Source organism: Rousettus aegyptiacus, unplaced genomic scaffold (genome assembly GCF_014176215.1).
Source record: "Rousettus aegyptiacus isolate mRouAeg1 unplaced genomic scaffold, mRouAeg1.p scaffold_m13_p_3, whole genome shotgun sequence".
NCBI lineage: Eukaryota > Metazoa > Chordata > Mammalia > Chiroptera > Pteropodidae > Rousettus > Rousettus aegyptiacus.
This window is the reverse complement of record NW_023416306.1, coordinates 164,844,491-164,857,824: the sequence shown is the minus strand read 5'-3', so window position 1 is coordinate 164,857,824 and position 13,334 is coordinate 164,844,491. Positions and strand designations below refer to the sequence as shown.

Genomic DNA, 13,334 nt, shown 5'->3' with positions numbered 1-13,334 from the left:
CATGTCTTGTTCCTGATGTTAGAGGACAAGATTGAAGCTTTGAGTAGAATGATTATGAGTATGGTGACATATGAATATGATGCTAGCTATAGGCTTGAATATGATGTTAGCTGTGGGCTTGTCATATATGGCCTTTATTGGGTTGAGGTACATTCCTATATATCTAATTTATTGAGAGTTTTTATCATTAATGGATGTTCAGTTTTGTCAAATACTTTTTCTGCATCTATCGAGATGATAAATGACATTTATTCTTTATTCTGTTAATGTGGTGTATCACATCAAAGACCCCAAATTTCCAAAGCAATCTTGAAAAAGAACAAAGCTGGAGGCATCGCACTCCCCGATTTTAAACTATATTACAAAGCTATGTTAATCAAGACATTATAGTGCTGGCATGAAGATGGACACCTGGACCAGTAGAACAGAACAGAGAGCCCTGAAATACATCCAAACACATCCAGTCAAGTCAGCTAATCTTTGACAAGGGAACCAAGAACATACAATGGGGAAAGGATAGTCCCTTTGATAAATAGTGTTGGGAAAACTGGATAATCACATGAAAGAAATAGGACCCCTATGCTATACCACTCACAAAAATTAACTCGAAATATATTAAAGACTAAATGTAAGGCCCAAAACGATAAAATTCTTAGAGAGAAAACATAGAGAAACAGCTCCTTGACATTGGTCTTGGCAATAATTTTTTTTTTTTTTTTTTTTTTTTGGAAAGAGCACTCACAGCAAAGACAACAAAAGCAAAAATACACAAGTGGGACTATATAAAACCAAAAAAGCTTCTGCATGGCAAAAACAAACAAATAAACAAGCAAACAAAAACAATCAACAAAATGAATAGCAATCTACAGAATGGGAGCAAATATTTGCAAAACATGTATCTGATAAAGGATTAATATCTAAAAAATGTAAGGAACTCATACAACTAAATAGCAAAATACCACAAACGATTCAATGAAAAATGGGCAGAGGACCCGAATAGACATTTTTCCGAAGAAGACACAAATAGCCAACAGATACATAAAAAGGTTTTCAACATTTCTAGCCATCAGAGAAATATAAATCAAAACCACAATGAGATATCACCGCACAGCTGTTAGAATGGTTATTATCGAAGAGACAAGTGATAAGTGCTGGTGAGGATGTGGCAAAAAGGGAAGCCTTGTGCACTGGTGGTGGGGATGTAAATTGGTTCAGCCACTGCGGGAGACGGTATGGAGCTTCCTCAAAAAATTAAAAATAGAACTGTCTATGATCCAGTAATCCCACTTCTGGCATATGGCTGAAGGAAATGGAATCAGTATCTGGAGGAGAGATCTGCATTCCTGTGTTCACTGTGGCATTGTTTGCAAAAGCCAAGACATGTAAATAAGTGTCTGCAGACAGATGGATAAGTAAATGCAGAATAAATACACAATGGAATATTATTCAGCCACAAAAAAGAAGGAAATCCTACCACTTGCAACAACATGGATGGACCTGGAGGACATTGTGCCGAGTGAAATAAGGAGACCAAAAAAAAGACAAATACTGCATGTTCTCACTCACGTAGGACCTAAAAAAAAAGTCTAACTCATAGAAGCAGAGGGTAGAATGTTGGCTGCCAGGGGCTGGGGCTGGGGTGGGAGAAAATAAATAGGCAAATCTTAGTCAAAGGGTACAAACTTCTACTTATAAAATGAAAAAGTTCTGGGGATACACAGTATGGTGACTGTAATTAATAATACTGTATCATATACTTTAAATTTTCTAAGAGAATAGATCTTAAGCATTCTCATCACACAAACACACGCAAATGGGTAACTAGGTGAGGCGGAGGATGTGTTAATTAACTTGTGGTAACCATTTCACAATGTATATGTCTATCAAATAATCACATCATACACTTTAAAATATACAATGTTATTTGTCAGTTACACCTCAGTAAAGCTTGTGGGGAGGGAATGTGGAATGGCAGCCCCGCCCCCACTCAGACCTATTAGATTGGAACCTGCATTTTAACAAGATCCCCAGTTAAATTTAGGAAGCACTGGCCAAGATCACTTTGACGTAAGGGGAACTGCTGCGGGTGACACTTCAGGGAAATAAATCATTTACTACTTCTCATCTCTGATTTACCGATTGGTAAAGATGGTAGCTAGACTACATGCTCTTTCAAATTGCTTTCTTTCCATTAAATTTCTGAGTACAGAGAAACATGCAAACAGGTGTCCTGCAGGCAGAAATTTCCCTGGTGACATGTCGTGTTAACTGCCTCAGAGTTTTCTCTTGGTAGCAATCAATGGACAGTCCTTTAAATTGAGCATGGACCTTTCTGCTTCCCTACTGAGTTAGTTATCCAACTCACTGAGACCAGTATAACCAAGTGGGCTTTATATGCATTTCCTGGCTAAGGAATAAGGGGTGGAGGGCAGCAATATTTCTGTGAGAAAATAGGAGAAAACATTTGCAAAGTTCAATTTTTCTAAAACTGTTAAATCTGTATAAATTCCTAACTATATTTTTACAGCTATTATGTAGCCTTCATACTAGATTCTATAGCTGTTCTAGGATCCTGATTAGCCAATCATCATTAAATTGCTTAAAATTTTCATGATCTAATATTAACCATTGGCCTTGTTTCTATAGGCGTTCAAACACTTGAAATACCACTACTGAAAGTAATTGTTGGAAACCCAACTTTGTTGGAGGTTAAAGCTAAAGCCTCTTTTGATGAGACTGATAATTATCTAATTGAAATTTCTGCAGCTAGCACAGCTTTACATCAGGTAAGATTTTCTTTAATTTTTTTTTAAAAAATGTGAATTATAGAAAATTTAGAATATAAGCTAAGGAAAAATTACACATAATCCTACCTATCAAGGATGGCTAAGCACTTTTAACATTTCAGGGTCTTCCAAAAAGGCAGCGAAGCAGTACAGAAAAGAGATTAAAAGAGTGAGCTCTGGAAAAGATGACCTGAGTTAGATCTCATTTCTGGAGAATGTTACTTTATTGTGGCTAAGTTTCCTCATCTATAAAATGGAGATGAAAATAATAACACCTACCTCATAAGGTTGTTTTGAAAATTAAATGTGATAATTCAAGTAGGGCATCTAAAACATTGTCTAGCACATAGAAAATGCTCAATCACTATGAACTCACAGTATTTTCCTAAAACTTGGTTTAAAGAGGGCATTGTTCACACACTTTTAAAAATTTGCTCTTTCCATTTAACTATATGTTTTAATCCCCTCAAGTCAATAAATACTTTTCTATGTATTCTAAATTTTTTATCATGAAAACTTTCAGACATATATAAAAGTAGAATTTCCATATATCTATTACATTTAAACAATAGTCAAGATTTTGCTATTTTATTTTATCTTCCCTGTTTAATTTTGTTTATATTCTGACGTTAAGTCTCTTCTGACTGAAAGATACTACTCCATTTTCCAACCCTGCCATTGAATTGTGGAAATTCGGTTACTTGTGTTACAGAATGTCAAACAATTCGGCTTTTTCTGTTGGCTTCCTTGTCTCTTATTTAACAGTACTCCCCATCCCCACACTCTATGGCTCCCAAGTTTTTTCAATATTATAACCCTGCTTTGATCCTGATTCAATGAGCTTTGGCAAAAATTCATGAAAAATATATTATTTTTAGTGGCTGCTGAATATGGGGATTGGGGTAGAACTACCACTACCAGAGTCTACTATACCCCTTAGTTATTAGTATTTCTACATTCTTAAAATTTCAAAATTACTTTAAAATTTCAAACAGAATTGGTCAAATTTTGTTGAATGTTTAATATTGTTCAGGGTTCAAATACATTTATTGTGCACAAAATCCTACCAAAAAAAAACATATCTTTGTGAAAAACAAATGATTACTAAGTGAATAACTTCTCTTCGAAATAAATGCCAGTAGAAGTTATTTTATTCATATTAACGAAGCAAATGTTCAGGTGCACGCTCATCAGTGTGAGCTGAACGTAACTGTGGTATTTATTTAACAAGTCCTTCTTGACTCTTGCTCATTTTCAAATGTCGTCCATATCCAATTATATTGAACTGTGTCTCTTCCTGGAAAAGAACGTATTTTCTGTTATGATTTATTCTCAAACAGATATTTATGCCAAACATCACTCTAGCTCTATTTTCTATTATCATTCTATTTCTATTTCTTTTCTTTTTCTGTATTCTGAGTGGCTTCAACAACAGAAATTTATTTTCTCACAGTGCTAGAATCTAGAAGTCCAAGATCAAAGTGTCAGTAGGGTTGTTTTTTTCAGATGACTCTTTCCTCGGTTTATAGATGGCCATCTTTTTCCTGTGTCTTCACATGGCCTTCCCTCTGTGTGTGTCTATATTCAAATTTCCTCATGTTACAAAGACACCCCTCTCATTGAATTAGGGCCCGCCTTAGTGACCTCATTTTAATTTAGTTACCTCTTTAAAGGCCTTGTCTCTAAATGCAGTCACATTCTAAGATATTAGGAGTTAAGACACCCATGTGTGAATTCCGAGTGGACATAGTGCATCCTACAACAGCTACATTATTTTTTTTTTAATTTTTATTTTTCAATTAGAGTTGAATATTATCTTATATTCAATATTATCTTATATTCATTTCAGGTGTACAGCATAGTGGTTAGATAATTAAATTTATATAATTTATGAAGTGCTTTTCCCCCTCCCAATTAGTCTAGTACCTACCTGGCACTTTACATAGTTATTACAATCTTTTTGACTATACTTCCTATGTATAATAGCTACTCTAAGTAGTCTTCATTTATTTGGATATTTCCAGGGTTCGACATCACTGGCAATTGTTATCTGGGGAGCATCGACTGACTGCTTTGTTACAACATTCGTGCCAACATTGAAAAGCAGCTGTAGTTATCTCAAATCTATACATCACATTCCTAGTAAATTTATCCCACTGGAAGACTGGATCAGCGGAGTTCACATGGACAGTCAGGATTTTAATATGATCAAAACTTTGCCGGTAAAATAACCTAAGCAGATTGTTTTAAGGGTACCAGTGATATTGTTATTACTTTTGTGGGATTAGCTAGCCAGTCAGTCTCAGCATTTCTTTCCTGAGATGCTCAAAACACTCCAGTTGTTTTTCAGTTCTTGCGTCTTTGAAAGATATGATGATTTATTTCTAAAATGGAAAACTTTCTGAAATAATGATTTTTCTTAGTAACTTAGTCTCATCATTGTTAATATAACTTATGCTATATTATAGTGGCTTAATCCTTGTGTTTTTGCAATGTATGAAGTTACTGGCCCTCATTCGTGACTCTTTTTAAATATGAATTATTACTCTGCTAACTAATTTATTATAATTTTCCTTGTGACACAAAAACAAATAACCACACTTGAATTATTTACTAAATACATCTCTAGGTCTCTGTATATGATATTTAATCTTTATTTCATTAACTTTATGGCAACTATTTTAGGTAGTAAAAAGTGTTTCACTTATTTACAAGGTCCACGTTATATTACTCTGGGTCGAGGTTGTTGAAATCCCAGAAAATACTGAATAGGGAACACAAGTGACTGGAAATTTATTTTAATAACTGGAGCTAAAAACAAAATATTTGCTTTGAATGCTTTCTGGAAAATCAAGACATTTAAATTGAAGACATAGTAAATAATAATGAATTATACATTTTCTTTGCTTTATCACTTGCAGGTAAACTACAGGCCTCCATCGAATATGGGAATTGCCATTCCGCTTACAGATAATTTTTATCATGCAGATCCCAGCAAACCCATACCAAGAAACCTATTTCACAAGTCACAGGTAAATAATTTTTCCACAAATAAACTAGCATTTATGTGAATTTAAGAAACCATTTAGTACAATTATAGGTGGATGTAGCTGCAAGAACTAAATGATAAGGTGCGTTCAGCACAACCCTGATATGTTGGTGATGATGACAATGAAAGCAATTACAATGATGGTGATGGTGGTGATGATGCTAGTGATGATGGTGATGATGGTGGTGATGGTAATGAGTAATGATGACGACGATGACTACTACTACTGCTACCTGGTTCTCCTATTACTATTTTAGTCCCCTGTCCTCTTACTGATGCTCCTGAATGGGATTTGGGAATCAAGAAGTCTAACTGGATCTTTCCCCCAGACCTCTCCCTGACTCCCATTTGGATTTCAAAGGGGATATTTGAGATAAAAGCATCTTTGGTCAAATGAGAAGAGCCCCCAGACCCATCTCATATCTTTAGTCCTGTGAAAGAAATGGTACCCAAAGAGAAAGAAGAGCATCTGCTCCAACATAGGCACATTTAAACTCCTGCCAAGGTTCTGCCTGAAAAATAAGGCAATGCCAGCAGCACTCTGCCTCTCTGGAGTGCGAAGTGAGCAAGGTGGAGAGAACAGAGTGTAGCCACTAGGTTCAGAGTGTACCCATTAAGTTCAACAGTCCTCAGAGGAAAAGTACATTTGGGTGGCTTCTCAAGGAACCTCACAGGTGCCTGTAGAATCTCTCTCCAGAAAACCGCACCTACCTGCCTGTATACATGTACAAACATTCATATACATTCATGAGCATGCGCACACCTACGATGACATAAAATTGTATCTTTTGTTCAACACTCTCCATTGTCTTCCCATCTCCTTCAGACTAAAAGCCAAATTCTTACAATGGTTTATGACGTCCTCCATTAACCTCTCTATTCAGAATTGTAATTCCCAGCTCTACTGTTACTCACTTCCTGTCCTCTTTCTCTTCCTTATTTTTCTTCATTATACTTAATACAATTATACACATTTTGTTCTTTTATTTATTGTTTCATAAAAAAGATAAGCTACATAGGCAGGGTTGTTTTTTTTTTTAATCTATTTTTCTCTACTGTATCTCTAGTACCTAGAACAGTATCTGATATAGGGAGTACTTTAAAAATGGTTAAATAAACTAGTAACACATATTGACACACATGTTGTCACACACATGTGCACAAGTAGGTTGGCTTATTGCTGAATCTTGGATTTCTGAGTAAGAAGCTCTGCTCCAAGCAATGAGCAAATAGAACACTGAGTTCATCTTCAATTCCACTTTCTTCCAAAGATAGACCGTGTTGTGCCACTAGAACCAAGACTCCTCTCTTGAAATATGTCTTTACAATATTTACATGAAAAGCTTTAGTTATTTTTTTTTCAAGATTTTCCTGGACATTAAACAGGAAATATACCTATCTAATTTACACCTAAGTAAATAAGAATTTTTTATGTACCTTTTAAAATTCAACAGATATTAATTTCAGGATTTCCAGTGTTGTCAGGCACTGTACTGACATTCTTGGAGGACACAGCAGTGAACAAGATAAACATGGCACCTTCATGGGTCCTTACTCTAATGGGAAGAACGGGTATCAGACAAAAAGTTATGCAAACTAAATAGAGTCTTCTAGGATAGCGTTTCTTAACAGCATGGCCCTGAACCAGAACTATCTGGAAATATTTCTGCAACACAGCTTTCTCATCCTCACTTCATCACTACTGAATCAGAACCTATGGGGTATAGTCTTAAACTCTGCATTTAAAAAAAAAAAATCTCCCAGTTGAGGCTCATTTACCTTCTAAAGTCTAAGATAGACAAGTTATAGAGACAGACACAAACACGAAGTATGACTGTGGATCAGGGATGCCTACGTTGGTCCGAGGGAGTCAGACTGAAAGACGAGTAGGGGATAACTGAGCAAAGGAAGAGGGGAGGAGTCACTTGAGGGAAAAAGGGAAGAAGGGAGACAAAGCACGTTCCAGGCTGAGGAAATACGTGCACGGAGGACTGACATGGCTAAGGGCTCGGTGACTTTGCTCGATATTACTAGCCATTACAGAAAGTCACATGAAAACCACAATGAGATACCACTTTATGCCCATTAGGATAGCTGTAATAATTTTTTAATAGAATATGACAAGTGTCGACGAGGATGTGAAGAAATTGTTGGTACCGCGGTTGTGGAAAACAGTTTGGTAGTTCTTCAAAAAGTTAAACACATAAAATTATTATATGACCTCCTCCTAGATATATATCCAAAAGAGTTGAATGTGCATGTTAAATGAAAACTTCATAGTAACATTATTCATAACAGCAAAGAAGGGAAACAACCAAATGTTTGTTAGCTGGTGAATGAATAAACAGAATATGCTCTATCCTTACAATGGAACATTATTCAGCCATGAAAAATGAAGTACAGTATATGCGACAATAGGGATAAACCTCGAAAACAATGTGCTAAGTGGAAGAAGCCAGACACAGAAGGCCACATCGTGTATACTTCCATTTATATGAAATGCCCAGAATAGAAAAATTCATAGAGACAGAAAGTAGAATGAATAGACATGGGGTGTAAGAGTGGGCAATGGGGAGTAACTACTTGTGTGTACAGGGTTTGTGTTCAGCATGATGAAACTGTTTTGGAATTAGCTAGTGGTGATGATCGAATATATTATGAACATACTAAAACCTACCTACCGCATTGTATACTTGAAAGCTGTTAAAATGGTAAATTTTTTCTCAATAAATAGAAGTTAAAAAGAAGCTGTGAGTGGGATAATCCTAAAAATAAAGTAGACGGATAACATTTTTAAGAATAGAGTCGATTATCAAAATCCAAAGCCAGTTCTTTGAAAAAAAAAAAAGTAAGAAAATAAACCAATCTCTAGCAAGAGTGATCAAGTAAAAAAAAATGAGAGACAAATGGGCAGTTCTACTGGAGATTTTAAATAACATTAGTGAATGCTATGAGGAAAGACAAGAATAAAACAGTAGGTTTGGAGAGTATTCCATGAAATCTGTAGCCCATAATTTCAAGTTTGTTCCTCCGAGGTCTGTTTTCATGACCACGCTGGCAGGGGCCAAGGGCAGAGACTTGGCAGTCCTAAACATCCCCCGTGCAGAGTGCCACAGGCTTTCTGGGTCCCACACATGTTAGCCGTCCACTGCCCTGACATAAACTGGCAAGCAGCTCAGTGATACTTGGGTTGCAATTACCAAGCAAGGAGACAAAATTCAGAAATACTTTACTTTTACTTTATTATTAATGGACTCTTCTATTTGGGGGGGATTTTATTCATTCAAGGGACAAACATTTATTGAAGAGTTATTCAGTTTGCAGAAATACTGCTACATACACTTACAAACAACACAAATCAACCTATATTAATTCTATTTGTAGAAATTCGGTAAATTCAAACAGTGTGCTAATGCGTCTACTCGGGAGAAGTGTAACTGCACAAATGATCAGAAGTTTTCGCATGCTGTTGCTTTCTCAGATTGCAGAGAAAAGGTAAGATGATTTTTAATTACCTGAAGACAGAGTACTTTCGTATGAGTAAGATTAAGATTTTGAGATGTGCATTTTGGTTAAACAGGAAAACTAAGACATAGAAATAATGTCTTATTATGACGCAGAGATAAAAAGATCTGAATTTGAATGTCCTCAGGCAAGTTAATTAACATCACCTATAAAACAGGATAATACCTGCAGTGCCCCGTCCATTTCACAGGTCCTTATAAAGACACACACACACACCTATATGAAAATAATTTGTAATTCATTGAACACTACAATAGATTATGATGAATATTGATTGATTTGTTTGAAAAAATTTTAGTATCTAATGTGTGTGTGTGTGCGTGTGTGTGTGTGTGTGTGTGTGTCAGGATTTAGGATAATAGACGTTGAAATCCTTATCATCAAGAACTCAGTCTGGTAGTAGTGACAAATACAGAAGACAGCATAACGTGTTGGTGAAGAGAATGGCTTCATTCCGTTAGGCTCAAAGCATTCAAAAGTGTATCACGTTAATGTTGGTGTTAGCATTTGTCAACTTGAGCATGTACTTGGTATAACTTTTAAGTAGCTCTATTTCAAAGGCCTTGTAAGACTGCCCATAGCATGATATACATTGGGCATTAGAGTCACATTTAATAAATAATAAGGGTTGTTATTACATACCTCCGTGACTCCCCCGCCCTTGCAGAATTACAATATTTCTGGAGCATTTACTCTCTACTAAGCACTGCTCTAAGCCTTCTCCGTGATTTGTCTCATTTCATTTGAGGCACAGAGAAGCCAGGTAATTTGCCAAATTACCATATTGGAATACATGATGGAGCTAGATTTGAACTCTGACTCCAGAGCCTGAGTTTAAAGAGTGTGGCTGAAAGACCATGACTGGCTGGGAGAGAGGTGGCGAGGGAGACGGGCGAGCCCCAGTTCATGCTTTACCCTGCGGGACACGGGTCAGTCAAAAAAGCCAGCATGCCCTCATGGTAAACGCCTGGGGAAAAGGCCAATGGAAGGTTACGAATTTTGTTACCACAATGTCTGTATATTACTTTTGGAGTTCGCAGTGATTCTTCTGTAAGACAGATTCTTTTTTTTTTTTTCTTTTTCATACCCTGAAAAGGCAGAAATCCCAAGAAGCACATTTTATTGAGAATAACTGAACTCTTGGGAATCCGTCTATTCATTCTTTACCAGGAAATCAAATTAGTATTGAATTTTTCAACTCTATCTTCATTCTTGTAATTTGCATTTTAGGTTCCTCGTTTTAAGTTTCCAGTTACACAGTATCCGGTTTCTCTGGAAATTCATAGTGAGGATGGACGGATCCCAGTGGAAACCCCATATCTGGTTACTGTGACAGAAGTGAATAAGAGGGAAAACTGGGAGCTAAGTAGGGCTCGCTTCCTTCTGTGATTATTTTATCTTATATAGTAATGCTGTTGCCACCTAGATAAGTGGTTTACAAAAACTGCATGAGAGAGAGGCAGGAGTCCTTTGGAAAAGACTTTGACTCAGTAGGCACATTGCTGGTCATTCGACTTCTGTTGTCTCCCACTCATTTCGTCACTTTTAGAGACCTGGATTCTGTGACATAGAAGCCTTTTTGAAGAATTTGAACTGTGACACATCTGAAAGCCATTTTGTAGATTAGTAGCAGATACGATTGACTGAATCTGTGCTACCTGTGGGTCTAGCGTCTCCCTTCATAGCTTACGCAGCGTTACGGGGAAGGTTACAAGTGGCGTTGCCGGACAGGCTGTAGGAGCTGGATTCTAATTACATGAGCACGGTTCGTAAAGATTTTATGGTAAAGGGAAAAGATGCAGGAATATTTTCAAATAAGAAAAAAATGAAATTTATCACAATTTAATTTTACCTCAAATATCTACTATGTTACACATTTTGTGTTTATGTATAAATATTTAAGACAATAGATAGATAAGCAGACAGGCAGATCTATAGAATTACATGACATTTTGATTAGCCGTTAATATATTACCAAACATCCAGACATTTGATATTCAGTGAGTCTTACTCTGCCCAACACATGCACTATGGGAATGAGAAAATCCAATAGAGAAAACTACTCAATACTTTGCTTTAACTAACATGTCCATTTTCTGTGGTGTCCTAGAACCTACTGTCACTGGCTTTTGAGTACTACTGATTGTTAAACATTCAAGCATTTTGCTTACTGGTTGGGAAACCACTGGTAGCTTGAAATTAGCCATGGAAAGAGTATTTACACCACAGGCATTGGCAAACGCTGCAATCGGAGCCTTTTTCCCCCCTTTAGATCGCATATTCCACGACACCACTGTAATTTCTAACCCTCACACGACACATCTGATTTTAGAAAGAATTATAAGAAAGGCGGGGTTAACCGATCACATTTTTTAGAAAAGGTTTTGGTGGTCCTATCATGAAACTTTTCTGCCACCTTATTTAAAATAACTTACCAGTTACTCAGGTGATCCTAAAATTATCTCATTGCCAAAGACACAGGGTATGTGCAGGTCAAGACTGACCATGAGCACAGAGCTGGAAGAAAAGGTCAACCTGAATTAAGGTGGTCAGAGGTCTTGTCCTTCTCGATGATGCCCCCAAGAAGATGCAATGTTACGTAATGTGGCCTCATCTCCCCTAAGTACATCTTCCACAAAGTTGAGCAGCACTGAAAGTGTGGGATAACTGAGTCGCGTTATGGAGTGGAAGCTTTCGTTGTACCTCAATGTATGTAACAAGTTTTATACAAAATGAGAAAATAGCATAAATGTGCTTAAAATATACTTTATGTTCTTCTAGAACACACTGTACCAGAAAATGTAAAAAAGTTGAAAAATTACTTAGAATCTATTCTTCATGCACCGGTATATAATCCTTCAGGCCTCAACTTAAGTATAAAAGTAAGTTGGCAGCGTTTGTGTTTTTTCTGTTTTGAGTTTAGATAAAAGTTACACATCTAAACTAAGATTGGTTTTAGTTTTAAAGTACAGATATCCATAAGTGGTAGAAAGAGCATCTTTAAAGTATATGGAGAGGGTTTCTTTTTCCTCCATTTCCCTCGATGTTAACATTTCTAAAGTTTTCTGAAAGTTGAATTAACACTGACTCGTTTTTTGAGCTGATTGGCGAGACGAATACGTTATCTGCTAAGGTGAAGCAGAAAGCGTGTTTCCAAAAATTAGGGGGAAACAGGCTCAGTATTCTTTACCTGGAGGTACACAGACACGTCTTTTGGTTCCAGCTACCCGTAAGAACACATGAAAATATTTATAAACTAGGTAATTGTTGAGAAAGCCAGTAACAGGAGATATAGCAAAACCATGAATATGAGGGTAGATTAGCCCAAAGTATGCATTAAGGCCACGTTAGGTTTTATATTTCTCTTTCTTCATTCTAAATATAAAATACAGTGTCGACTATTGAATCCCTCTGTTTCAAACTCTTGTCCATCTCCCTCCGTTTTTATTTTGAAAAATAAAGTATGTGCCCACAAGGCTTTAGGGGACTGGAATTTTAAAATGCAGCATCTGAGAGTGGCCACAATGCATGCTTTTACTTAGGGGAACGTCCGTCGCCCCTGCTGCTGATCGGTGTGCTTCCTCCACAGGGCTCCGAGCTCTTCCACTTCCGAGTGTCCGTCGTTTCGGGAGTCAGTTTTTGTGACTTAGTCGAAGAATTTCAGGTACAGGGGCGACGGCTGGGGAAATTACATGAGACAAGCGTCAGTCCAAGAGACACTGCAGATTTAAAAAGTGGCAGAATTCGCGTGGCGGGCAGGGCTTGGAGACGGGATCCTGGAGAATGACCTCCTGGTGACATTGTCAGCCACGATGCAGTTAGGGCGCGTGACAGGGGGAAGGGCTGGCTGTTGCTGGGAAGTGCCTGTATTCGCTTCTGTTTGCTTCCCACCTCCCATGTTTAGCTTGGTTTTCTGACGTTTATCGCCCTTCCTCTGAGCCCCAGCTTCCCGCAGAGATGCATGTATGTAATAC

The 13,334-nt window shown here is 37.1% G+C and overlaps 1 protein-coding gene across 1 annotated transcript in view; it reads left to right on the top strand.

Annotated features, from left to right (window-relative positions):
• Nucleotides 1-13,334, top strand: part of CATSPERB (cation channel sperm associated auxiliary subunit beta) — a 68,255-nt gene that overhangs the window by 51,748 nt on the left and 3,173 nt on the right. Inside the window, 7 exon segments of the mRNA XM_016145433.2 lie at nucleotides 2,647-2,786; nucleotides 4,811-5,008; nucleotides 5,708-5,818; nucleotides 9,220-9,330; nucleotides 10,591-10,726; nucleotides 12,142-12,242; nucleotides 12,950-13,024. Of these exon segments, the coding sequence (XP_016000919.2) occupies nucleotides 2,647-2,786; nucleotides 4,811-5,008; nucleotides 5,708-5,818; nucleotides 9,220-9,330; nucleotides 10,591-10,726; nucleotides 12,142-12,242; nucleotides 12,950-13,024 (872 nt within the window).